This window comes from Ammospiza caudacuta, chromosome 2 (assembly GCF_027887145.1).
Source record: "Ammospiza caudacuta isolate bAmmCau1 chromosome 2, bAmmCau1.pri, whole genome shotgun sequence".
Lineage (NCBI taxonomy): Eukaryota > Metazoa > Chordata > Aves > Passeriformes > Passerellidae > Ammospiza > Ammospiza caudacuta.
This window is the reverse complement of record NC_080594.1, coordinates 60,944,016-60,971,913: the sequence shown is the minus strand read 5'-3', so window position 1 is coordinate 60,971,913 and position 27,898 is coordinate 60,944,016. Positions and strand designations below refer to the sequence as shown.

General features: G+C 40.3%; 1 protein-coding gene across 1 annotated transcript in view; it reads left to right on the top strand.

The window, feature by feature from the left end:
- The first annotated feature begins 1,066 nt into the window (after window positions 1-1,066).
- The window catches only part of AKAP11 (A-kinase anchoring protein 11), a 44,225-nt gene continuing 17,393 nt past the window's right edge, over window positions 1,067-27,898 (top strand). The window contains exons 1-7 of the mRNA XM_058822008.1: window positions 1,067-1,113; window positions 9,812-9,912; window positions 15,480-15,596; window positions 19,039-19,086; window positions 20,522-20,656; window positions 21,505-21,769; window positions 22,231-26,887. Coding sequence (XP_058677991.1) covers window positions 9,853-9,912; window positions 15,480-15,596; window positions 19,039-19,086; window positions 20,522-20,656; window positions 21,505-21,769; window positions 22,231-26,887 — 5,282 coding nt within the window. The 5' untranslated portion in view covers window positions 1,067-1,113; window positions 9,812-9,852. The remainder of the gene's footprint in view (window positions 1,114-9,811; window positions 9,913-15,479; window positions 15,597-19,038; window positions 19,087-20,521; window positions 20,657-21,504; window positions 21,770-22,230; window positions 26,888-27,898) is intronic.

Genomic DNA, 27,898 nt, shown 5'->3' with positions numbered 1-27,898 from the left:
GGCGACTCTTTCTTTCCTGCGTTGCAGAAGCTGCTGCAGGCAGACGCGGGCCCGTCTCCACCGGCGGAGCTCCGGTTCTGTGGTTCCTCGCCGAGCTTCCCCCTCACATGCCGGCTCTCAGGAAGGCCTGTCCCGGATTCTTCCCGGATTGCCGGAGCCTCTCCTTTGAGGGGGAACAGAGCTCTGAGCCCACACAGCTCAGACGAGCCATTGTGCTCTGCCCAACACAGCTCCTCGCCGTGTCCCTGCTGCCAGGTCTGTGCCTGGACAAGCTGCTGCTGCTGCTGGAAGGAAGGGCGTTTTATGCTGGCAAACTACACCAGATTACCGCTTCCATCCAAATGAAAGGAAATCCCCCAACAGCGACTACACCTACACACACAGCAGAACAACTCATGAGGAGGTGAAAATTAACTATCTGGTGGCTAAATGCACACCTGACGCCCTGAGGAATCCGGCAGCGCTGAACTTAGGAAGGCAGTGTGGAAGGAAGGAGGACACAGGATTTTCAAACAGGGTCTCAAAGTTTTGTCTGCGCCTCGTGCGACTAAACCCAGGCTGCCGCCTCCAGCCCAGGCCCCGCGCTGAGGCCGCCGGCCGGCCGTGAGAGGCGGCCCCGAGCAAGCGGGCGGCAGCCGCCAGCCCCGACGGAGCAGGCAGGAACAGCCCGGCCCCTGGCAGGCGCACGGCTCCCGGAGACTTTGCAACGGCCGTGCCCGCGCCCGGGCACTCCCGCGGGAAGGGGCTGGGACAGGGCAGGAGCCGGGACAGGGCAGGGGTCGGGACAGGGATCGCAGGGCCCCCCTGGGGGCGTGGCCGATACGGGCCCCGCGCGCGCTCCGCCGCCGCCTCGGCTGTTTCCGGGGCGGCCGCCGCTTTCCCGCCAATGGGAGCGCGCGGCGGCGGCGGCGGCGGCGGGGGCGGGGCTGGGCGGGAAGCGTCGCGAGAGCGGGGGCGGGGCGGAGCAGGGCGGGGCAGGAGGGGGCGGGGCCCGCGGCGGCTGGGGCGGGGGCGGCGGCGCCGGTCGGGCGCTGTGGGGCCGCTGCGCAGCGGGGACATGGCCGCGGGCGGCGGGCGCTGAGGAGGCGGCGGCGGTCACAGCCACAGCCACAGGTACGGAGCGCCCGCTCTTCTTCCCACCCCTGCAGCCGCTCGCCCGCGGGCCGCCCTGCTGGGGAGCGCGGGCGCAGGGCGGGGCGCCGCCGGCGGCCTGTCACTCGGGGCTCCCTGCCACAGGTCGCCCGGGGCTCCCGGGGAGGCGCATCCTGCGCCGCCCTTCCCGGGGAAGGATCCCCTGGGGCAGCGCAGCTCCCCCGGGCCCCGCCGGCCACCTGGAGCGGGCCGGGGCGACGCCGGGGCCCCCTGGACGGCAGCGCGGGGTGACGCGAGGGGCGCAGGGGGGAAAGCGGCGCCTCCGCTCCAGGAGCGAGCCCGCGGGGTCCGCGATAGCACGGCCCTCGGTGCCCCCCTGGGCCGGGTCCGTCCGTCCGCATCTCCGGTGGGGACTGACTGACTGACTGACTGACTGACTGACTCGTGCGGGTGCAGCCGGAGGGGCGCACGGAGGCTCCGTGAGTTTGCGTTCCCTCCTGCCTTGTTAGGGTTGTGGTCGGTACGCACGGGTTAAGTGAGTTCAGCCTGTTGTGAACATTTCGCTGTAGAAGTGTCTCCTCTCCCTCCCTCCCTCCCGCCGCATGTCCTCCTCCCTGTTCCTCTTCTCCCTCAAGGGAGGAGGAACAAGGAGCGTTCCTCCTTTGCTTTCTTGGCTCTTTTGAGGGGCTATCTTTGGCTCTCTTATTACAACCGAAGTACTTTTCTCTGGTTTCCAAAAGAAATCCTATATGCAAAAGGGAAAAAAAAAGGGTGAACTGTAGATCCGAACTGTATTTAAAGATACAGCCTTCTTCTCTCTCATGTATTGCCAGAGTGAGATAGGGAGGAAAAAAATCCCACTTATATTGTCTCTGGAAAAGATCAGTGATACTGAAATAAATGGTAACAATGCTCGAAATTTATCCAGGTTACACTTGGAAGAGTCTTACATGGCTTCATGTTTGTGAGATTATTTCAGAATCATACAGTTAGACTTTAGTGGTAGATACCACCTACATTTAATTAATCCTTGAGAACTAAACAAGGTATTCTCTGGTGAAATTTTCTCTAGGTGGGAATAAGTTTTCTTGAGAAAGTGCTGTAGCTTAGAAAATAATAGCCCCACTTGGTGTGGTTCTGTTATGTACAAAATACACAACTGACTGAAGTACAGAAACTTAAAGTTGATTGCATAAGCCACAGAATCCAGACCAGTGGATATCCATAGCACATCAGGTAACATTTTTTTCCTGGGAAGTATTTGACAGTCGAGACCTGGGAGTGGGGGAAAGCTCTGGGTGATGACTAGCTAGTAGTGATCTAGGAGAAGAAAATGATTGAGTCTTTTGAAATTGCTGCTTCTGTGTGACAGAAATACAATGAAAGAGAATTAAAACCAAGCAAGAAAAAGAGGCCCCAGCCTGTCATTATTGTTTACCATAAATTATGTATTTTGCTCACTTTTGATTTGTTTTGCTCCTGTGGGTGGCTGTGGTTAAGACAACTTGTGTTTCATACCTGGACTTTTTCAAGACTGCTGACCTGATCAGTGAAACTGATAAATCATTAGAAATGAGAAATAGAGGACAATCCATTAGACTATTCTGCCTGTGTTGTCAGTGTAGTCTTGCTTAATTTGATTTTTAGTAGCAATTGTTTAAGGTTGTAATTGTTAAGGTAAGGTTATAAATACACATGCAGGAAAACTAGGGAATCAGTCCCAACCAATATGGATTTAAAAAAGGAAGGTTCTGCTTGTCCAGTCTGATCTTCTATGACAAAGTAACCCACTTAGATGAGGGAAAGGCTGTGGATGGTGTCTGTCTTGACTTCAGTAAAGAGTTTGACACCATCTCCCACAGCATCCTGCTAGGAAACCTGGCTGCTCATGGCTTGGATAAAAAGTTTATCCACTCTTCTGTGGATGAAAAGCTGGCTGGATGTCTGGGCCCAGGGAGTGGTGGTGAATGGAGCTGAACCCTGCTGGAGGCTGGACACTAGTGGTGTCCCCAGGGGTCTGTTCTGGGGCAGGTCCTGTTCAACATCTTTACTGATGATCTGGACGTGGGGATTGGGTGCACCCTCAGTAAACTTGGTGGCAATACCAAGTTGGATGGGAGTGTTGATGTGATTGAGAGTAGGAGGGCTCCACATGGAGACCTGGACAGGCTGGAGCAGTGGGCTGAGGTCGGTGTATGGGGTTCGGCAAGGCTGAGTGCTGGGTTTGCACTTGGCTCACAGCAACCCCACTCCGTGCTGCAGGCTGGGGAAAGAGTGGCTGTAAAGCTGTGTGGTAGAAAGGGGCTTGAGTGTTCTGGTTGACAGTAGCTGAACCTGAGCCAGGGTGTGCCCAGGGGGCCAAGAAGGGCAGTGGCACCTGGCCTGTGTCAGCAGCAGTGTGGCCAGCAGGAGCAGGGCAGGGATTGTGCAGCCACACCTTGCATCCTGTGTTTGGCTTTGGGCCCCTCAGTTCCAAAAGGACTTTGAGGCATTGGAGCACATCTAGAGAAGGGCAGCTTGTGGAAGGTGTAGAACACATCTTATGAGGAGTGTCTCAGGGTGCCTGGCCTGGAAAAGAGGAGGCATGGGGGAAATCTCATCACTCTCTGTAACCACCTGAAACAAGGATGTAGAGTGGTGGGGGCCAGACTCTTCTGCCATGTCTGCAGTGAGAGGACCAGAGGGAATGGGTGGTTGGACTAGATAATCATGCAGCCTTCCAACCTTGATGATTTTGTGATTCTAAGAGAGTATTTTCTTAAGGATTTTTAAATTTCATATTTTGAATGAATCATTCAAAGCTCAGTGTTTCACTAAACCTGGCTTTTGCAAATCATCATCAGAGTTCTCTCAGCTGACTCAGGTCCGTGTGCTGAAGACAAAAAAGAATAGTACTTTTTCTTTAAAAGAAAGATGTCTGTTTTTGCTCTAGTACTACTAAAAACACCTCATTTTTAAAACATAATATAGATTTACTATTGGCTAGAACCTTTTATTTGAAATTTAATTTTAATAATGCCATATTACATATATTTTAAATTTATTCAAATTTGTCATAACCTGTGTGTGTTTAACATAGGTGTGCACGTCCACATATGCCTCTGTAGCAATTTAAGAGATTTACTCAGCACATTTACAGAAAAAAGATAATGGTTTTTTTTTCTGCCTGCTAAGGTTTGTCAATACACATTGACTTAAAGTAAATTTAGGCATGGGATAGACTTACACAAAGAGATGAAATCCATGGCAAATTTCCTGTTGGATTCTCTTAAGCTGATTATTTAATTTTGCTCCTTACATATATTCAAACATGCATATGGAAAAGTTAGCTAAATGCTTATTACTTGCTCTGATGGGAAGAGTGTTCTTCAGCACATCTCTGGAAAACTGGGCTTATACATTTGTAGAGTTCTTTGGGCTAGAAGGGTTCTTTAAAGCCCATCTTGTCCAATTACCCTGCAGAGAGCAGGGACATCTGGATCAGGTTGCTCAGAGCTCTGCCCGGCCTGACCTTGAATGTTTCCAGGGATGGGGCGCCAACAACCTCTGGACAGCTTGTGTCAGTGGCTCACCACCTTCATTGCAGAAGATTTCTTGTATCTAACCTAAACCTACCCTCTTCTACTTTAAAGCCATTCCTCCTTGTTCTGTTACAACAGGTGCTACTGAAAAGTTCACCCTTGTCATTCTTATAAGTCTCTTTTAAACATTGAAAGGCTTCTGTAAGGTCTTCCCAGAGCTTCCTCTAGGCTGAACTACTCCCACTCTTCCATCCTGTCTTCATAGCAGAGATGCTCCATCCCTGTGATCGTTTTTGTGACCCTGCTTTGGACCTGCTCCAGCAGGTCCATGTGTTTCCTGTGCTGAGGACCCCAGAGCTGGATGCAGCACTGCAGGTGGGTTTCACCAGAGCAGAGCATCCCCCTGCTTGCTGGCTCCTCCTGCAGCCCAGAGTGTGGCTGGCTTTTTGGGTTGCACTCACACATCGCCGGGTCATGTCCATCTTCTTGTGCACCATCACCCCCAAGTCATTCTTCCCAGGGCTGTTCTTAATCAGTTCATTCTACAGCTTGTATTGACACTGGGAATTTTCCCAGCCCAGGTACAGGACCTTGAGTGTTGTCTTGTTGAACTTGATGAATTTCATATGGATCCACTGGTTGAGCTTATCCACATCCTTCTGGATAATATCCCATCCCCCAGGCATGTCAGCCACACCACTCAGCTTGGTGTTCTCTGCAAGTTTGCTGAGGGTGCCCTTGATTCACTTGGTCTGTGGCATTAATGAAGGTACTAAATAACACTGGTCCTGCTGTGAGCTGCTGCAGGACACCTCTTGGCACCAGAGTCCATCTGGACACTCAATTGTTGACTACTCTCTTCCGCATGGGTCCATCCAACCAGCTTCTTATCCACTGAACATTCCACCCATCAAATCCATATCTCTCCTACTGGGAGAGGAGGATGGAGGATTGTGTCAAAAGCCTTATGGATGTCCAGATAGAGGACATCTGTAGCTTGTTCCTTGTCCCCATCATAGAAGGCCACCAGGCTGGTCAGGCAGGACTTGCCCTTGGTGACACTGTGCTGGCTGTCCTGAATCACCTCCCTGTCTCCATGTGTCTTAGCACAGCTTCTAGGAGCATCCGTTCCATGATCTTCTCAGGCACAGAGAAGATCTGAGGTGACACCAACAGGTGAGTAGTTCCCAGGATCTGCTTTTCTACCCTTTGTTAAGGTGGATACCATGTTTCCCATTTTCCAGCCATGACTTTTCAGATATAATGGAGTGACTTGGTAACTAGATCAGCCAGTTCTCTTGGAACTCTGGGATGCCTCTCCACAGGTCATATAGACTTATGTATGTTCAGGTTCCCCAGGTGATTGCAAACCTGATCTTCTCTTTGCTCCTCCAGTCCATCCTCTGGAGAGGTGTAGGAAGAAAGGTTGCCAGTGAAGACTGAGGCAAAAAAGTTGTGGAGTACCTCAGTCATCTCATCTGTTGTTACTAGTTTGCCAGCTGTGTTCATCGGTGGGAGTGCATTTTCTTTGACCTTCTATTTCTCTCTGACCTGTAGAAGCCCTTCTTATTCTTTGCATCCCTTGCCAAGTTCAGCCTCACCTTGGCCTTCTAACCTGCAAAACCAGGGAGTGTCCTTTTACTCTTCCCAGAATACCTGTCCCTGCTTCTGGTGCCTGTTCATCTCCTTCTTGCCCTTTAGTTTGAGCTCAGCTGCTCTTAGTTTGGTCTCAACTCAGCAGTGCCAGTCTCATGCCTTCCTTTCCTGATTTCTTACACCCAGGGATTGGTATCTCCTCAGCTTTATGGAAAGTATTCTTAAAGGTCTGCCAGCTCTGTCCTGCTCCCACGTCCCTGAGGACAGTTTCCTGGGAAGCCTATGGATTTAGCACCTTGAACAGCCAGAAGTGTGCTGTTCCAAAGTTTAGGATCCTGAATGGACTCTTTGCCTGTTCCATGTCCCTCAGGGCTGCAAACAGCACCAATGTGTGACTCCTGTGGCCCAGGCTTTCACCAATCTGGTTGCCATGGATTAGATCCCTTAGGTTGGTGACTAACAGGTCCAGTGTTGCATCCCTTCTGGTGAGGATTGTCTTATTATGTGTCTTAAGGAGCTATCCTCCATGCATTCCAGGAGTCTCCTCCTAAAATAGCTTTCTGTGCTACTCTTTCAGTAGATTTTGGGGTGGTTGAAGGCCTCTAGCAGGAGAAGAGCCTGTGAGCATGATGCCTCCTGTAGCTGGATGAGGAAGGCTTCCTCAATGGGCTTCCCTGGATCAACCACCAGGCTGACTTAATACTTTGTTTTGTTTTTTTTGCCAATATGCCTCAGCCTGGTTGTGGCTGTTCTTTCAGACACAGCTCTTCACACTCTATCCATTTCTTACTGTAGAGAGCAACATTCAGCCACTCCTTCCTAGCCTGTCCCTTCTTTATTAACAGCCTGTAGCCGTCCACAGCCACACTCCAGCTGTGGGATATTTCCCTCCAAGTTTCAGTAATGGCAACTAATTTGTAGCTTCCTGGCAGCACAGAGGCTTCCAGAGGCACAGAGGCTCTTGTGTATTGCCCATGCTGTGTGCATTTAAGGTGATGCAACTTGCTAAAAAGGGAAAGATGGTATGGGTGTTCAGTAATTAGTTGTGTGATCAATTTTTCCCTTTTGTTTTTTGGTGTCTGACAGTAGTTACTCCGTAACAGAAAAGTCCTGTTCCTCTTGTTCCTGATGCTTTTGCCATTGATTCCCCTTTTTTGAGTAAACAATAGGAGGAAATTAAGTTTAATAATCAAATTCAATATCCAGAAGTAAAAGCAATTTGAAACGGTAGGTTTTATTTATACAAATGAGCTACTTCCAGGCTGCTTTATTGTCAGTGCTTTCACTTCCTTTTCAGTTAATGTTTGTGTACTTCTCACATGACTGAACCATTGTTGTATTGAAAATGGATAATGGTTTTACATATTAAAAAGAATATGGTTTTGCTGCATTGTTGGACAAGTGAGACTTCAGATTTCTCTGAAGTGCATGATAGAGAGCAGAAATGCTGTAGGTGGTATACTATAGGTGTATATATTAGTACCTGTATTATTCAAGTACTGAAGGACAGGATGCAGAGAAGATAAAACATTTTGGTGTTATGGTGATAAAGCTCTGTGGTTTCTGCCCAGAATTTTTCAGTCTTCATACTGTGATTTACGAGTCTGTTTGTTTCATAGGTAGGGGACCCTACAGGTTGGTGTTCAGGTCTCCAGAGTTTAGTAGCAGTTGACAACACAGGAAAATACTTAACCTGAAAGCAGTTTGCAGTGTAACTGTGAACTGCCGTACCTGAGTAAACTCTGCAGCACCCAGCAAGGTTAAAAGGTCATCTCCATGGCGTGCTATGTTGGGCTTTGTTAAAATTGCTGCAAGGAGGGATCCATCCAAAAATGTAGAGCTGAAGTATCTGTGTGAAAACCCATCTTTTTCTGTAGATGGCTTTTTCTTAGATGAAGGAGTGTCTAAGAGTATTTCCCCAATATGCTTTGGATTTTTACTGGACTAGCCACTTAAGATAGAGCAGTTGGGACAGGTGAAGTGGATATCTTTTTATTGCCCCATACTGTTGTGTGGATTTTTTTATTTTAGACACATGAGTTTTAGCAGAATCATTGTTGTGTTTAGTCTTCTATCCATAATTTACTGCGAAATTAATTTTTATTTGTATTTATTATACTTACATATATCTATAATCTGTGGATCATGCACCTGACTGCTTCATGTAATTGTCTGAATTTTCCAAACTTTAAATATCCAGTGGAGAGAAGCTGTGTTTAGACATGAAAATGTTTCAGTTTATTTGCCTAAGTGTAACTTCTTTTCTAAGATTCTAGCAAGTTCATCTTTGTAAAGGAAAGCAGAAATCTAAGTGAAATGTATTCACATTGTACCTAATAATAATCTCGTAGGTGCAGATGTACCTAATAATAATCTCTTGCTATTTTATTCTTGAAGAAGTTTTACTTTTAGAGGTGCTGGTGTGGAGGAAGGTAGTTACTTGATGACACTACTGATCTTCATATTTAAATTGCTTATGCTCAAGGCCAAACCTATATAAAACTTTATTTCCCATATAAAGGTTAAATACATGCTTGAGATGAGATTGACAAAACCGGCCTGGTCAGTTGTGTGTAGACCCATACTCTGATGTCGTGGTGTTTACTTTCTTTATCTTTGCAGTAATTTTTACATGCTGTTTAAAGTGTGTGACCATGGGAAAAGATGAAGTATTAAAACTTCCATAGAACTTAAAAGCTCACCACATGCTTTCTGTCTTTAACACTCTATATTTATTGCCTATTTTGGTGAACGCAAAGATGAATGAAACAAACTGGATCCATTGCTGCTGGTTAAAGAGGGAAACTTGAAAAAATACCTTCATAGCTGTTTTTTTATCTTCTTGTTGTTAGAATTAGACTTAGGATAAATAAGGGCAGCTGATTAGAGAGAAGTTCTCGTGACTTACTCAGTTGAGAGTGCTGGTAAATGCATGCAGTCTGCTGTGTTTTGGCATCAGAGCCTGGGCTGCCCAGAGCAGAGCCAGGGAAGGAGAGTGATGTTCCATCCGTGTTAGCCTGTGGCACCCCAGGGTGACAGACATGGCTGGGCCCATTGGCTGCCATGGTGGGTGAGCTGTGCATTTGCCTCCCGAGATTGTTAAAGGGTGGCTCCAGTGCGTTGTGTTGTATAGGAACCCACTGAAAAACCTTCCAGCATATGAGCGACAGTGAATCAAAATTTAATGTAGTGTTCCTCCCCACCCCCAGTGCAGCCTTGAAATTCTAGTTAAAGGAAAACAATGAACCTTACTGCTAAGTGTCTGTATTCTGCATTTCATGCCTGATTTTGAAGGTCATTAAGGCAGTACTTTCTTAAAGGCAGCTGTCAGTATGGATGGTGTGCTGTTTAATCTTTAAATGCTTTTTAATTGTTTTTATTGGTTCTTGTTTTGTCTACTTGCAGTTTTAGACATGATGTGAGCTAAATGGATATATTTATCCATTAGTATATGGATATATATATAAAGTATAAATTTAGTTTAAGTAATAATATTTAGCATAAATATTAGTGTATATATAAAGTTTATGCTAAATATAAATAATATTTAGTATAAATATTAGTGTATATATAAAGTAATCAAATATAAATGTTTTTTGCAGGCATTTTTGAGCTGTCATTGAATACCAAGATTGGTAAGATCATGGACACGTACGCCAGGGCTCAGGGCAATCGCATGAAATCAAGAATATCTATTGAAAAGGTAATTATCTGTATTTAAATAAAAAAGTATTTCTGAGCTTTTCAATATAATAAGGAAGCGAGTGAACTGGTTTATTTGGGTTTTTTTTCTGTGAGTTTTTTTAATATGTTTTAATTTTGGTTGTTTGATATTTCAAGGAGACATTGCTTTTGCTCTGCATTCTGGTGTATTTAGTGTAATTGAACTGAGAGATAGCATGATTTAAGGAAGTGCTTTTGTCTTTCAAGATGATGTGATAAAATTGTGATGTATTAATTTCATAGAATTCACCTTGTTTATTAGAATACAGCTTTTATTTTAGAGCAGATTTTTTGAGTTTATATGTAATAATTTAAAATACAGCTACAGAGTCTTACTGAATTCTATGAAGCCTGTTTTAGGGCTTACTTGTAATATCCTTAGATCTTGGTTCTTGTCTGGTTTATCCTTGTTTTTGCAAGAACATTTAGGAAATACCTTGGTGAAAAAGAAAACATATCTAGCACTTACAAAGAATATTAGGGGGGATTTCTAATATTGAATTAAGTTTATTTATTGTTTTAAATTTTGTCACTTAACTTGGAGAACATAAATATTGTTCCTAAAATTTTCTTGCAACTTCTGTAAGCACTTAATAAAGTGAAAGTTGCAGTTTATCCTGAAGGAACAAATTTATTTATCTAACCATATTTCTCTAGGTAGTTGAACACAGATGAGTAATTTTCTAGGTCTTCTTTGGCTATTAATACCTTCCTTATTTGCAAGTTGCTGCAACAGTAAGAGGAGAAATTGAGCAAGGAAGCATCCTATCACATGAAAATTACATTATTTTATTTCAGGAGCAGATTTTGTTGTTTTAAAGAAACAGTGTCTGTGGTGTATGTCCTGGTTGATGGCAGAGGGAAGGTGGTGTGAGACAGCGAGGCTGGTAGTCGGTTGTTTCCTGACAGGGAATGTTAACTGCCATATATTAAGCAATTTCTAATTATGGGTGATAATCTTTCACTTTAAGACATGTGGTATAAAATCTTGAATTTTATTGGTTTATGAGGACTGTCCAGCTCAAATAGAGATCTTCAACTACAGTCAAGAAGTAATTTTGCATCCTTAACCTTAACATAAACTTACTTTAAAAAGACTTTTAAAGTCTGCCTTTTATTTGTTTTTCTGTTTCAATTTACTAAAGAAAACAAATACCACCCTCCCTGCCCCACCAGGTTCTTAGACCTGTGGGTTACAGAAGCATCTCTCTAATAATGACAGTGACCAGTGATTCCTCACTGATTCTAGTAGTTGCTTAAAATATTACTGCTGTGAAGTGCTCCATCAATTGCTATTAGGCATTCTGGACTGTGTGGTTCTAGAAACATTAATTCAACCCTTCCTGCAGAGTTCTGACTCCATTGTTTTGATCTCTGGCTGCCTCTTCTTGATGTTTACCTGTGAGGTGTCTATTTAGATTATGGTGTGGAACTTTCATTCTCTTAGTGCCAGGCAGTAGGGTGGTCAGAACTGCACTGTATTTCACCTTCTGTTGATTTACAGAAGATTGCACTCTGATTCCTGTCCTCTTTGTAATACTTTGTCACAGCTTACAGGAATTGTTGCAGTAGTAGCTCTTAAAAGTCAATGCACAGTTATAGTGTGCATATTGAAAGCCTTAGTTTCTATTTTTACAAAATTACCTCAGAATATTCAGTCCCTTTAAATCCTAGAGCAGATGAAATCAGGAAGAGCTGCTTTGTTATTTAAGAGCAGGGGAAGTGTGACTGTCCAGCACTGCACTTCATTTCTCTGGAGACTGTGGCATTGTAAAGGTTGTTTGAAATATTAGAAAGCAGTTGTTTTATGAAACATTTCATGAGACCAAATATCTCCTCCAGTGTACTGTGATGGATTTGTTGATAATGATTTCTCTATTTGCTGAAATAATGCAAATCTTTGAATTGCTTAGCTGAGCCAGAGGTGTGACAAGAATTTTCACTGTTCATGTCTGAGCACCTTGACAGTATTTTTGGTTTTCCCCTGGCAAAACTTAGTAAATTTGAAGTCTGTCCTTGTGAATAAAATAGGATTTCTGGCAGGAATTTATGTGAGGAAAGAATACTAAGTCCTAGAGGCCTACCAAGTAGAGCTTTACAGATTGCTTGGGTTTTCTTTGCCCATATTTTGATGTACATTGGAAGTGTAGTAGTTACAAAAAAAATTATTTCATTGAAGATGACATCCTTACCTAAACTGAGCTGATAGTCTTGGGAGCTTGCTAGTTTTCAGTTTTTAATGTGGTTGTGTCTTCTGGTTCGGGGTTGTGAGGGAACTTGCATCACTATCTGTTGGATAGAAGGATTTCTCTGAAATTTAGGGTCCAGCTCTCTGCTGTCACAAGCACAGTTTTGATAATGATAGGAATATCAAAAGCTTACTAAATATAGCCTCTCAGTTAATGAGGGCTTTAAAACACCTCCCCCCTAACCTACTGCTGGTTTTGTCTTTTTGAACCACACTGCAGTAATAACTAAGACTTTAAAATTTCAGGCTGAAGATACTCACAGCAAATTTTTATCTGTTTGCTTATGGATATCCTTATTTTTCTGCTTGAATAATTTCTATTCCTTTGCTGATGTTCACCTTTCTTAAATTTTTACAACTGATGATCTTTTAGCCTTGGTTTTTGGAAACTGTGTAAACTAATGTTTTAGTCTGCTTCTGTATGAAAGCCTCTGCATTCCAGTGATTATCCTCCATAGTCCTACTTTCTCTGCTTGTTATGAGTTAATCTTCTTTTTACATGTGGATAATACTGTATGTGCAATTACACAGGATGTCCTTCTCAGTGACTCTGATGTCAGTTCTTTCACTAAAGGATGCATGTTTGCTATTTTCAGTGCAGCGTCATATAGACCATTCATTCATTGCTATGCCATGATCAAGAAATCGATTAAGGTGTTTTATTTCCCAGGCTGTGAATTTGCAATTCAATTTTAAAGCTTGCTTTTAGTTTTTAAGGACATAACTTTGTGTTTCTTATGGCTGTTTTTTAAAACAGTTGTGCTGAGCAAGTTCTTTCTGTATGATTTGTTGTTCTCCTTCTTAACTGATGACACCTGCTTATTTCAAATTATCATGTCTTTATTTTATATTTACTTTTTTTTTTCCTCATTAAGTTTATTAATGATGATGATGCTTGACATCAGTCTCAAGATAAATTTTGAAGAAATTGCTTACTGACCTATATCAACTCTTCTCAAAACTCTCTTTTTATTATCTCCATCCAGGCAAAGTCTTCATTTCCAAAACCAGCTCTTTTAGGTAATTCTGTCTTTGTCTGGTTTTGTTAATGCTTCATATATTTAGGTGATCTGCAGAAGTCCAGGCAGATGGGATTTTTTCCTCTGTGTATGTAGTGTGCCTGTTAATTTCCATATGGTTGTTATTTTCACTTTCTGAGGTTTTTAAATATTCATTAATATGATCTGAAAAACAAATGTCACTTTACTCCTCCTCATTTTAACTATGGATATTTTATCTCCTCAGTTGTATAGTGCCACCATGGGCTACCAGAAGTGCATATAGTCTTGGATGGTGGTCCTTCCAGACCTTAGGGAGATTTTTCCAGTTGTTTCATATTTCTTCTTCTCCCACTTCAACTTAATATTCTCCAAAATGTTGAATTGTCTTTCACCTCAGTAGTTCCTCATACCATGCTCTGGTTTTTAGTTACCCATTCTGCCTTTCAGATGTTGAACTAGGGAAAGGTACTTGTGTATAAATGTGTGTAATAGTTTGCAGCTTTAGAAAAGCCAACTAGGGAATAACAGTGATCCCTTCAGAGCTCAAACTGGAGCATTGTTGGCTTGCAGAAAATTAGCAAGTCATGTCATATGAATTTCTTTTTTTCCCTAATTACTATTTTGAATGTTGTGACTGATTAAAGTATTATAAAAGCTGAAAATGAGACATTTCAACATGCGTGTTTGGCTTCACAAATTACTTTTGTACAAGATGAATGAAGGAATTACCAGGGAACAGTCTTTTAGCAACAATTAGTATTGCAGCCTCCTGTAAATTTGGAAGATCCAGAGAACCAGAGAAAGGCACTGACAGCATTCTTAGGAAAGTACAAGGTGGGAGCAAATTGTAGCTAAACATGTAGGGGCAAGGGAATAGATAAAAGTGGAAATTAGGTGAGTGCTTCATTATTTTATTTCAAATGACCCAATAACTGCCGAAAATACTTTATGAAATAGTTCAGCTATTACTTTTCTATAAAAGTTACTGTTTTGACCTTGGCTGTCAGTGTGGCAGTCTGACCCTTGTTGGCTAGTATTCTGAAAGGTATTTTGGGAGTTTCAAAGATCCCGAAGTTCTGTTTTGCTTTTGTCTGTTCATTCTAGAAGTGCTTTCCTAATTTTGTGTTGCCATGAGCATAAGCACAATGACACTGGCCCCCTGAATTTGACTTTTGACCTAGTAGCATTTGGCTTTCGACATAGTAGCATTTGATGCTGCTTTTTATACAGAGAAAAATTAAAATCTTTATTGAGGTTTACCTGTAATATGTAAAATCACTTTTTACTATAAAGGGATTATTTTTGTTGTGGGAGTGCCAGAAATGTGAAATTCTCTGTCCACATTTGGCTGTCTAGCACTTCTGCTGTTGTTTGAGAAGCTAGATGAATTTGAAATACTTCATTATAAGTTGGACATGCTGATTTCTCATGTCATTTTTTAACAGGGCAGTCTTATAGAGAATAATTATTGGGTTAATAATTTTTAACCATCTGATGTTCTTATTTGTCTTCTTAACCTTCCAATTTGCTAGAGAAGATGAAAATTTTAAATTAAAAAAGAAGAGATTGCTGACTTCTTAAAAACAATTCAGATGATACTGTCTTTTTTACAAGCTGAGTTAACTAGTTTTTGTTGTTCTGTAGTCTTATTTGCCTTCATAGTGTTAGTTGTTTTTTACTGCTATGCTTTGTTACACTGGAATAAAGTCTTGGATTCTTCAGCCTTTTTAGCCATCCCTGGGTGCTTGCATGTCACCATAAACGTAATTACAGGAAATGTTACAAGAAGTATTTACATGGGATTAAGTTACAGTTGTTTTATATTCTTCATGGAATGGGAGGATTTTCTTGGGAGTTTTTGTTTGTTTGTTTGTTTTCTTCTCCTCTGACTTCTGAAGCCATCCCCACCACTTCTCTTGGCTAAAATTGCTTTTCATCCTATTTAAGGAAAAGGTGATGGAAAAGTTCCATATAGAGGCTACAATGCAAGGAATAGATGGGATTTGAATTTCTTCTTGGATCTGTTCTTTTTTTCTGTCTGTTCACTTCTTTCCTTTTTTTTAAAATACAGAATGTCAAACTATTTTGGAATAAAAGTATTGTTTGAAGAAAATGTACCTGCTTCAGCTTCATGTCCTGAAGTAAATTCAAACTTCAAACCTGGTGATTTATGTACAAAATAATTTGAAATAATAATCAGAATAGCAGAACTTGTGGGGAGCAGAGAACAGATGGATGGACCATTTATCTGAAACTGAACATGTATTTTTTCTTAATTTTTTTCTTTTTTTTTTCCAGAGTTTTGGTGAAAGTGTCCTGCAATCTATGAAGTCACTGCTACACAGCAGGAAAGAGTTATGCAATGTATCAGCAGAGGAATGCTTAAATCAGGAAGAGCAAGATCATTTTATTGAGGTTTGCCATAATATTCCCACTTATATATATTTTGTGGTAGAAAGCAATCTCTCTTGAAACAGTATGGAAAGCTGCAGGACAATAAATAGGAACAATGCTGCAAGTTACTGGCCTTAAAATCTATTCCCCCTATTGTCATTCTTGAATTTAGTCACTGAAGTCTTAAAAAGGCTGTAACTTTTCAAGGTAACATTTCTCTGCTTCAGAGGATTTGTGAAACTAGAAAAACCAGGGTCTGTAAATAGATGGCGTGGGTATACTGCATTTGTAAGCACTGCTGTGATTAAGGTTGTATAGATGATATCCTAACAAAGTAGCAGAACACTTTGATTGAGGTCTGAAGATTAAAGCTCAAGCCTCAGAATTGCAGACCTAGACTTATTTTATGTGATTATGAATGGTCTGAAAGCTGGACAAGGTCTGGATGAAGTAGACCTGAGGGAATGTGGGACTATCTAGGTAAATCTGAAGCTGTAAGGAGGAATTACTTGAACTGTTTGAGTTACAAGGCTAACAGCTACTTCCCCAAAGGGAAAAGAAAAAAGTAAAAGCAATGTATACCATGTACCTTGTGTTATGGGTTTTACAAGACTTCTAATTAGTAGTGGACAGGTCTGACAAGGAGCTTAGAGAGTGAGAGGCTGACCTGAACAGGCCATGCAGAGATAGGGAGAGCTGAAGCAAAGACAACTGAGGAAGTGGTTAGGGGAGACTGATAATTGCATAAGCAGTAGCAAGAGGCAGATTGATGAGTTAGGGTTGCTTGGAGAACACCAGAGGTTGTGTAACTGAATTGATACAGTCAGGGGTTTAGACATTTGGGAAGCAGGCAAGAAGCTGAATTTGTGAAGGATGAAAGCTGTGACAGATTAAGGTAAGGACAAAGAGCTATGCAGTGGAGGTGTGAGCAAAACCTTGTCTTTATCTGATCAGGCAGACCATGCTTTACAATCGATGAAAGTTTTCTTGTCTTGTGGAAAATACCTGACAAATAGCTGGGAACATGTTTTATATGCCTGCAGTGATGGTCCCTGTGGAGAAAGATAGTTGACTGTATTTAGTTACCATATGAGATCAAGCAATTAAGGGTCCTCTGGGTGAAATGGAAGAGGGTCAATACCCTGTCACAGGACAGGTATTTTTTTCTTATGAAAATACAGGAAAAAGATACTTATATGGAAGAAGATGTTAGAAGAACTCAGACTTGAGAAAACCAGAATTTAGGTTTTCCTGTACCATTTCCTTTGTAGCCATGGCTTAAGATAGCCTTAGAATACAGTGTCTCATACACTTGTTTTTAGTTTATAGAAAGGACTTGTATTAGTGATGACCTTTTTGTTTCCTTGGCCTACTCCCCAACAACTTTTGAACTGATATATTCTGACATGTTCAAGGTATTAAAAGGTGATTTTTTTTTCTGTGAAAGCTGTTGTTTGGCCACAATAAAGAGATCCAGATTAGCCAAGGCAAAAATCGACAGATTCAGTAGTGATCTCTTTGACAGCTGTCTGCTCATTTCACAGTGTAATATTGCCCTTCATTTGTGTGAAGCTATGACTCCTGCTCACTGCCCTGTCTCTCACAATGAGTTATCCCATGGGAGAAGATAAGGGTTGGAATCGATATCTTGAGGAAGAGGAAGGGACATGTAAGAAGACAAAAAACAAACACCAATTAAAGAAAACAAAGCAAAACTGCCAAAAAACCCCAAGCAGCAACAAACTCTAGAGCTTCTCAAAATGTTCTTCAGAGAACTAGTTTTTTTCCCAGGTAGCTTAAAATGTTTGATATCTTGCCCCTTCTGTGGAGTAATTCAGTTCATATTGTGCTGATAAAAGTTCATACTGTACAGATAACAAATGTAGAAGCTGAAGAATGTCTTGCAGATGTTGTGCAGATGAATTGTGTAAGAGTTGAAGAGAAGGTGTAGGAGTTGAAGAGTAACGTTGCTCAAACAGGATTGTTTCACAGTTAACACGGTGAATACGGTGCTGCAGATGTGTCATTTGTCTGGAGCTATTTGGAATGCTGTGGTGAAGCATTATTTTCTTTATGATCTTGTCATACTGACATAACGATAAGTGGATTTAAGCAGGAAGATATTAACTGGAAGAATAAGATCTTTTTTTCCAGCATGAAACCCTATGAAATAAGACAGAATTTTTCATATTATGATTTCAGTTGAAAATAAAATTTGGGGTTTGTGCTCACACTTTGAAAGGACAAATTCAAAGCACAAAAATAGTTCAAAATAGAATTCTGGGCATTTCTTTTTTGTAGCTCTTATTTTTCCTCATTTACAGAATTTCTGTGTATGTACAAGGAGGTAGCTGAACCAGTTAATAATATATCAATATAAACATAGTGATGTTCTTTGGAGTAACTGGAGTAGCTGCTGCAAATTTCTGAGTTATGGTTTAAAAATTGATGTATTGCATAGTGCTCTGAAAAAATGGAAAGCATATAAAACTAAATTTCAAACATCAGTGGAAAAAGTAGTTAGTCTCTGTGCTTTATTCTGTATCTACAAAATGGAAGCAAAGCTTATTTTCTGACAGCCTTGTTTGGAAAATAAATGTCTTGTTATTTTTTTTTTTTGAGTATGCAGATGGCCTCTGGATTTGTTGCTAGGGAAATAATAAGTGAGAACTAAGGAAATCTGATGTATGAAGCAGAGTTTGAGCAATGACTGACTCTCTTCAGTCTGTTTTGAATGGTACAAAACACCTGTATACAGAAAAGAGGGACAAGGTGTGATAAAATATTTCACTTGTCCACAAGCACAAAAAACTGAGGTAAAACTGTTATTTCTGGCATACTTTAGGTTCCAGAGCCTGACAAGACCTTTTTTTTTTTTGATAGGTTGAATATTTTAATTCTTTTATGTTAGGGTTTGTTTACTTGGCAATGACATACAAACATGTGGCTTAAGTAATCTGTTGTGTTTTGGCCTCAGGCTAATCAATTTACATGGTAAATTGCATAATGGCATTATGCTTTATTCAGTATATCCAAATGTATAACAGTTTATCAGCTTGGACAGATTTCAGACTGAAACAGTTTTATACGTGCCCAGCCTGAAGCAAGGACGGATGAGCACTGATCTTTGCAAAATCATCTTTATTTTAACAGATGTAATGAGGCATGTATGTGCTGCTCTGTATATACCAGCCACTAGAATAATTCCTGTGTCGTGAGTTTGAAATGTTGTGTATGCTCTTCAGTCTGATCTGACCTTTCTCAGTCAAACAGTATAGCATTACCCTTCTTTATGTATGACTGTGTGCTGCTCTTTGAGTAAGCTGTGCTGCCCTAAGGTATGGTTTTTGTGGCAGAAAAATGAAGCTTTAGCTTTAAGTCTGCTGAATTTTAAACTCTTAAATATCTGCAGGAAACAAAAAAAAATACTGTACTTCACTGTACTCTTGTATTTATTTTACAGATTACATTTATAGGTTTTGCAGAAGGGATGGGAACTGCTCACTTGCAGGTACAGTATCTGTCTATCTATATTGGAAAATTTCTTCTCAGTAGCACCTAGATTTTTAGATGGAGGAAATTTGGTGTTTAATTAATGGAATAGATATATCTTAGGTATTTAAAAGGCTAAGATTTAAATGTCATTGAAAAGTTGAAAATAATTATTTTAATATGATAATCAGTGTTTTATATATATTTACAATGTTACCTGGGTCAGTCTTTGTCTTAGGATGCTCTAGAACAACTTCAGTAGAGTGCAGGGGGATGTTTGGGTGGGAAGGGCCTCAGTTGCTTGTGGTTTTTGTGGGTGCTTTTTTTTTGGTTTGGGTTTTGTTGTTGGTGTTAAAAACTTGTGTGTATCAGTATTTTGGTTTGCTGTCTTATCCTTAGTTGAGTTGTGCATATTGATATGGTGCAGTTGCCTGTGTGAAACGAAACTGAACTTTACTGATCTGACTTCTAGCTGTGAATTGCTGATGGGGATTTAGAAGTCAGTATTATGGTTATGCCTTAAGATGTTATTCTGGAGATTTATATATATATAGATATATATATATATATAAAGGAAATATTATTTTAAAAGGTGGAGTGTAGCAAACTAACAGAGTTATGATGTGCTGTTTTCATAAATTACAGATTTAGCTTTCCTGTGCAATTTACATATCAGTATAATTCATAACATACATGTTCACAGTAAAATTCCATATTTCTACTCTGTCTAGATCTTAGTAGAGATTGCTCGTAATAGTTTCCTGATGTTTTAAAATGTAAAACAGAAACTTTAAATCCATATGTGTTCCATATTAGATCAATGTTGCTAATTCTTCAAATTATAATACTAGATATTATTTCAAGTATGGGTAAGAACTGTTGGATCATTTAGAGTTAGATGGAATGTAGGGAAAGTTGGACAGAACAGGTTTATGGAGATTTGCTTTGAACCATAGGGATCAGTAGTGTTTGGACTGTTGGAAAAAAAATTGGAACTCTTTCATAGGCCTCTTCTGTATAAGATAAATCTAAAGGTTGTCCAAAATCACGTTAAAGAAGTGCCTTGCTCATGTGTTTGTGCTAGGGAGCTGGAATACTGTTCCAGAGAAGGACACAAAGATCATGTAGAGAGAGGTCCATTGAGAGCCATCATTAGCAGAGGTCGGAGTAGTTGGGTATTTTGTAGGATATGCAGATGCTTTTCAGCTCTTTCAAGATTCTGCTTTATGACTTTTAGGCATCCTCCAAGTATGACCTGAATTAAATCTTGTTTACACAATCTTTACATCACAGTTTGAGAGAGTAAGTGAGGAACCGAGTAAGAAATAGGGAAGAAAAAACTTTACCAGAATTAGCAGCTGTTAGGATTTAGGGGAGGTATGAAATAAACCCCATTGTCATTTGCCTGCTCTTTTTTTGGTTTTGTATTCTCAATGATTTTTATTTAAATTCAGGAATTATCAGCTGTTTCTGTAGAGCTTCCAGATGTTCTGAAATCTCTCCAGTTGCGCAAATTAAAAGAAAATGAGGCTGTGTTTCTAAAAGACATAAAGAAAAGCTTGGCAAAACCTTATGTCATGAAACACCAGGTAAAATTTTTGTGTCTTCTTGCATGTCAGAAGCATTACATTTTGCCTTCTAAAGAGTTTAGCCTTATTACACTCTGTCTTGCTTTTGGTTTTGGGCCTTCTTAGCCGCAGTAGTATTAATATTATATTTCTGTTGTTTCATGAAAATTAACTGTGTTGTATTGTTTACAGAAAATACTTAACAAATATTTAATTATGGTACTGATCCTGTGCTTCTGCTAGGCTGTAGTCCCTTTCACTCGCAATTTAGAAAGAATATGAAATTTGTCAACTTACCTATCTCTGCTCTGCCCAGATAGCTTTCATCTTCAGCAGACTTTTTTGTTGAAACAGAGGTGCCCAAAATCAAGGGAATGTCTGGTGTTCATAAAATTCAGTGATCGCTTTTCTTAAAAAAATTATAAATGCTGTTAATGATAGAATTTCTATTATTTTTATTTCTATATTGTTCCCATTACTACCATGCTAATTAAATTCTTTCCAATTACAAGCATTGCATATAAGATTAGAGGTACCTCGAAGAAACTGATATCCTATAAACTGAAGTATTATATGGCATAAACATGCTCTGAAATACTGTGTTCCTCCACAAATTTTTATCATGAATTCTTTAATGGATTCTTGGGTGCATGTTATCATGGTTGTGTTACATTATTGCGCTATTGATTTATTCAGAATGCAGACCTTACAAAAATGAAGAAGTCATTCTAGCTATCACTCTACACAAACTGTTGAATTCATTTCCTTGTATTTGAAATATTTTGAAATTATTTGCTCTTCATAAAAATGCATTGAATGAATCCCTTGAAGATTGCTGTGTCTGTTTTCTTGTTGCTCTCTTTTTCTAGAATCAGCTTCCTGAAGTCTTTTGTGTGATGAGGCTGTCTCCTTCATTCCCAAGGATCAAAGCTGATTATATATTCACCTTGCTAAGCAAGTATACTGCAGGCATAAGGTATGCAGTGGAAATCAACTCTTCACAAAAACATCAAACAGAGACCACCCATGGAGAAGATGATGACACCAATCAGTCAGTTTCTTCAATTGAGGATGATTTTGTCACTGCTTTCGAACACTTAGATGAAGACGAACCTTCAAAGCTACTAAGTGCTGGTAAGTTCTTGCACACTTGTGGAAGTTGGTATTTGAAATTTAGGCTGTTAGGATTTAATAAAAAAGTAAATGTAAATAAATTGTAATTTATTTTTACATTAATCATGCTTTGTAAAGGGATATTATGCAATTGAAAAAAATTTTTTTTGCTCTTTTCACAGCAGTTTTCCATGAGTTTCACTCATGGACAAAAGATTCTAATCTTATTGTCAGATGGATATCAAATAAAATCTTGTTCTGCTTTATGTGCTAAAAGATAAATTAATTTGTCAGTAATTAGATTTGTATAATAGGATTTAAAGAAAATGAAAGATTGCTTTAATCATGAAAGATGAGCTAGCATTTTGCAACAATAGTAAACCCAGAAGTTGCCATTAAATAATCTGTTCAGTTTGCTGTAGTTCTGTGGAAATTCTTGGTTTTGAAGCAATCTCTTTTTACCTTTTTTATTTTTTGTTCAGGTACATGCAGCTTTTCTTCTCAAAACCATCGAGATGCTGCTTCACAGACTGTCCCTGCTCAATGTTTAGAAGCTGTTGACTCAAAGATTGTTGTGGGTTCTGCACATCGAAAATCATCTGCCAGATGTTCTACTTTGAGAGATATTTTGGGACTTAAGGAGCGGTCCTCAGTAAAGAATTCAGTTACAACCTCAATTTCTGACCCCTGGATACAGAGGAGTTTCTATAAGCCATATAATCCTTCTGATCAAGGTGTTAATTTTTTACGTAAAACATTGTTTTCTTCCTCTCCAGCTGAATCCTCTGAGTCAGATTGCTCCAGCCCAAGCCCCATCATCTTCTTAGATGAAGAAGGGTATCAAAAAAGCTTGAAAGCAAAGCTTCAGCTGCCAAAAATTCCAGTAGTAAAAGATGGTATAGAGGATTCAGACTCAGAAGTGAGTGAATTTTTTGATAGTTTTGATCGGTTTGATGAGCTGGAACAAGCCTTGGAAAACTCTTGTAAAATTATTAGGGATCCCATCCTAGGGAATCCTGCCCAGAAAAGAAGGACTGCGCATGAAAAATTGTCTTCTGCAAGCATTACGATGAACCCTCAGAAATTCAAGTTTGATCGTCCCACTCTGCCAGCCAATGTAAAGAAACCAACTCCTCGTAAGCCGGAGTCACCGTACAGCAGCATCTTGGAGGTCCCGGATTCCCCTCGCCCCGTTAGAACATCAGGGGAGGAGAATGGGGGATTCTTCAGCCCCATTCGAACATCGGCCTTCAGCCCCCTGGGGAGCTGCGGTTCCTCCGAATGCCTGTGTCGAATTAATCTTGCTGGAGAGGGGACAGGTCCAAGTCACCGTGGTCCAGGCTATGACAGCTACTCAGCATATGCTGACAGTGTTTCATGTGAAATACTGGGTTCTGTTCTTTTTTCTGAGTCCTCATCAGAGCAAACGTGTGTAGAGAATTATTCAAAACACAAAAGAGTGACTGTAAAAGAGAAGAGGCGGCAAGCTACAGAACTCAAAATGAAAACTAGTAAGGAACCAGAGAAGCAAACAAAATCTAAACATAAGTCACTAATGATAAGAGACAGCATTCAAAAGTTTGCAACTGAATTGGTTGAAAAAAGTTTTGGCAGTGCATTTAAGGACCTCCAAAAAGGTGTTTCTTCATGCACAAATGCACTTTGCCATTTGGCTGCTAGGTTGACTTCTTCAGTCTTTCAAATGGCTTTTTATGAGATTGGAAGACGTAGAGCAATCTCGCTGAAGGAGCGTGCCATTAATGGCATAGCAAACTTTTTGGTGAGCGAAGCTATAACTGGTGCTTTGAAAGAGTTGCGTCAGGTAAAGAAACAAATATTTAACAACACTGTTGCACGGTTTGCAGCAGATCTCGCTGAAGAACTTGTGTTTGAAGGAATTATGGAAGTATGCCAGTTTTCATATCCATCAACACCTACTGCACAGTCATCATCATTTGATTATGAAAACAAAGTGGTAAGATCCTATGCCCGAGATTTGTCTGAATCTGTCATTCAGGAGGCATTTATTGAACTATCTCAGGTTGATGTGACCTTCACAACACAAGCAGCCATTAGTGTTTCCATGGACAATATCAAATATGTAAGTGCAGAAAGTATGTTAGAGTCAACACAGACTTCCACAGTTTCTCCTAATTTTAATGATAGGGTAGCACAAAAGCCAGTCCAAGACTCCAAGAAGGAATATACAGTACAGCAGGCTCTATTTTGTACCTCTGGTGTTGTGAGTTCAATACCTGTGCCCTTAGCTGGAAGAGCCCTTTCTCAGCAGCAGGTTTCCTCTGATGCTTACAAAGTGAAAGTGTCCACTGTTCCAAATGCTGATGACAGTACAAAAATATTCAAAGACTCCACTCATCCATTTTTCTCCAGCAGAACGAGAGAGGAGGAAGTTGCTTCTTTCAGAAATATTTATCTAACTTCAGATCATGGTCAAAGTATGGAAAGTACTCCATCCATCTTCTGTAACCAGAATGATACCAAACTAACAAATAACAGATCTGCAATGAACAATAATTCAGAATTAACAAGTGGGTCAAAAGGCATTAATACTTTCTCTGGAACTATGGTAGATATGATAGTAAATGAAGCTTATGAAACCATAACCTCATCTAGAGTAACAAAAGCAGTAGAAGAGTATTCAGATTTTTTGACAAGAAAAGTAATAGATAAAAAACCTAATGTGCAAGGTAGTGGTGAAGACACCCCCAAGAGCATGTTTGCAGATCGTTTGGCCAAATATGTCATAAAACAATCTGTGGAAGAAAGTAAAACTGTGTTATGCAACACCAGTGAGAATTTAACATGTAATGTGAGCTCACAGACTTACAGAGATACCGGTCGAAAAGAACAATGTGTGATAAAGAAGCAAGAGGCTGAGAAACAAAGTAATGTTTCTATAATTGTGGAACAACAACAGTTGCCTTTGAATAATCCATGTAAATTTCTTACTCCAACTCATTCTGTTCAGTGTATTTTAGAATCTAAAGATTGTTGGCAAGAACAAAAAGGAAACAATTTTTCTTCAAAATCACCACCGCCTTGTTCCACTGTGACTTTTGCTAGGCATGTTCTAGAGGACTGTACTGACACAGGAAGCTGTTCAATAACATGCTTAAACAAGCCTTCCAAAAAAAGTGATACCCAGAAACTATCAGCAGGAGCTTTGAATTACAGGCAGACTGATTGTTTTCTGCATGCAAACAGCTTGCCTTCAGAGATGTTTGGCAGTGAAGGTGCTTTGCAGATGGAAGAAAAATCTAGCCTGAAACATGGAAATACCTGTTTAATGCCCGACACACCCCCACCAACTCCTCTAGTACCATGCCAAAGTAGTTCTGAAAGGAATCTAAGAAAACTGTCCAAGAAACTCAAGGGAGAATTAGCAAAGGAATTTGCACCTGCAACACCACCTTCTACACCCTACAATCCACCCACTGCTGATTCATCTGAAACTGAACACGACTCTTTGGAAAATGAGGAATTTATGCTGAAACTCATGTGGTCGCTTTCTGAAGAAGTGGAAAGTAGTGAAGATGAAGATCATTCTGAAGTGCCTGTTGAGAAAGGGGAGCATTCAGCCAAAACAATTCAGTATGCAGATAGCCTAGCTAGCCACATAATTTCAGTAGCGACTGAAATGGCTGCTTCCCATTTAGGTGGTAAAACAAATGAAGGAGAAGCTGGCAGGCAGGCTCAGTTAGGGATGCAAAAGAAAAGATGTAGATATACTGCATTTGTAAATATTCCAGAAGAGACATGTAGTTCCTTGTGGAATTATGCAGGTGATATGGCAGGAAAAGTCATCAATGAGGCCAAGAAAGTAGTGAAATCAAGGCATTGCAAGCTGTTGAGGTTGAAGCGGGTTAACTGCCAGGTAGATTGCTTTTATGTGAGTAAAAGCGATAAAGATGGTAATTCAAAAGAATGGTGTGGCTCAGTACAGGACCAGTGGCTGGGGGAGAGAGATTCATCTGGGCTTCCTTTACCACAAGTTTCAGGCACAACAGGTTTGACTTCCAAGTACCCAAGCTGTGAAAGTGTGACTGACGAGTACGCAGATCACGTTATCCGCCTTCTGAAAAGAGAAGGAGGTAACGCCGAGCTCTTGGTGGATCAGTATGCCAGCAGACTTGCTTACAGGTCTATCAAATCAGGCTTGCAGCAAGCTGCTAGAAAAACCAGATTCAGATGCAGCAGAAAGACATTTTCTGGGCAAAATGCACAGGTAAATGGTAAGCTGGAGCTGATCAAAGCAGGGAATAAAGATGCAGTACAGCAAGTGAAAAGCAGCATTCATCACTGTGAAGGTCAAGTGTTTGAGAGAAATGTCTGCACACAGAGAACGGAATGTACAGAGTTGTTACATTTTTCTGAATCCCTTGCTCACAGTATCACTTGTGATGTCAGGAAGAAACTGAAAATGTCGGGAACATGTTTGCCGAAGTCTCTCACAGATTCCTGTCTGTATAGAAAGACTGAATTTGATGAAGTCACCGGGGATCTCATTAAAACAAGGTTTTCTAGAACTTTTCTTCCTTTCTCCCCAGATCATAAACTCTATCATAGTACAGGTAATATAAATGAAAATGGCTACAGTGAAGGTATAATTCAAGCTATAGAACAATATGCTAGGAAAGTAGCAGATGATACTCTAGAAATGAGTTTAGAATCAGCTGTTCTCCATGTGGCTGAAAGCAGAAAAAATGGGGATAAGCTCTCACACACTGAGAAACTGTCTCCTTTTCCTGGAACTGTCTGTAGATGCTGCAGTATGAAGGAACATCGGTACTGTACAGAAAGTATGTCCCATCATCTACCTGCACAAGGATCCTGCATTCCAGTGAGGCATTTTCTTCATTCTGGATTGGGTGGTGCCTGTCAAAATTCAAGAGTGTTTCAGCTTGATATTCCCAAAATTCATGTTGATGTAGAGCAGAGGACAGTGTTTTCTGACAAGGGAGCTACTGCAGCCATAGAGAAAGCAGAAAGAGAGCTGAGTTACACAAGTCTGACAGCTGACAGTGGTATTGGACAAGATGGAGTCAGTTTTGCTGAAAGCCTTACTACTGAAATAATGACATCCGCTATGACTAATATTGGTCAGACAGTTACCATAAGGTAATATTAATTTTCTCTTATTGTTGCATTTTTTACCAGAAAAAGGATTGTTAATAGAAATATGTGCTCAGAAGGAATGTTAGATATATTTTCTTAGAAAGAGACACTTTATATTTTGAATGCTTTCTTTTTGTTCTTCTGGTTAAATCACTCAGAACTAGGGAAAAAAAGCTTTTTTCCATCTATATGAGGTTGAAACCAAGGATACTATGTATGTCAGCACATATGTTGTAGTAGGTAACGAATAAGTGGAACTTTTTGTTTCAACTTCAAAAATAGTACCTACAGTTGTACATACTAGTCTTTACAGGTTTTGTTAATCTATGAGCCATGGCAGAATCCAAGTGTGTTCCCCATTCATACTTCCTCTTCAACATCTGATGCTGGTCAAATGAGCCATTGCTTTGTTGTATGAAGACTTCATTTTTTATTATGGCTGTGTTGGGATAGTGTCTTTACTACTAGGAAAAAAAGCAAAAGAAAAATAACCTCTTACTTTAAGAAAAAGCAACTTACTAAACTACACTTTAGCTTATAAAATAGTAATACAATAACAAGGGAATTGACTTTGAAATTCTTGTGTATTTAGCAAAGAGTAATATACTGTTTCCTTTATTAGGCTTATAAATAGGAAATATTTTCCACTGTAAATCTGTTGCAAACAACTGTTTCCTCAAACTGATTGTGCTGTGACCATAGTGAAATCTTTTCAGGTCCAAGAGCAATCCGTACCCTTTTTTTTTTCATTTTGAAGTAATTTTTACAGTAGGACTGAACTAAATTTTTCAAGGTTTGATATGAAACACATAAATACTAAGAGCATAAAAGTGGTCTTGAGTATATTGTTGGTCTTTGCACAACAGGGTTGAGTCTTTGCTTGATGTGTGACTAAAGAAAAAAGTCATGTGATGTTTTTCTGTACCTATGGTATCAAAGATGACACTTCTATTTAAAAATTCTAATTAGAATACACCAACAACAAAATGCGGGGTTCAAAGCGATACTGTTTAT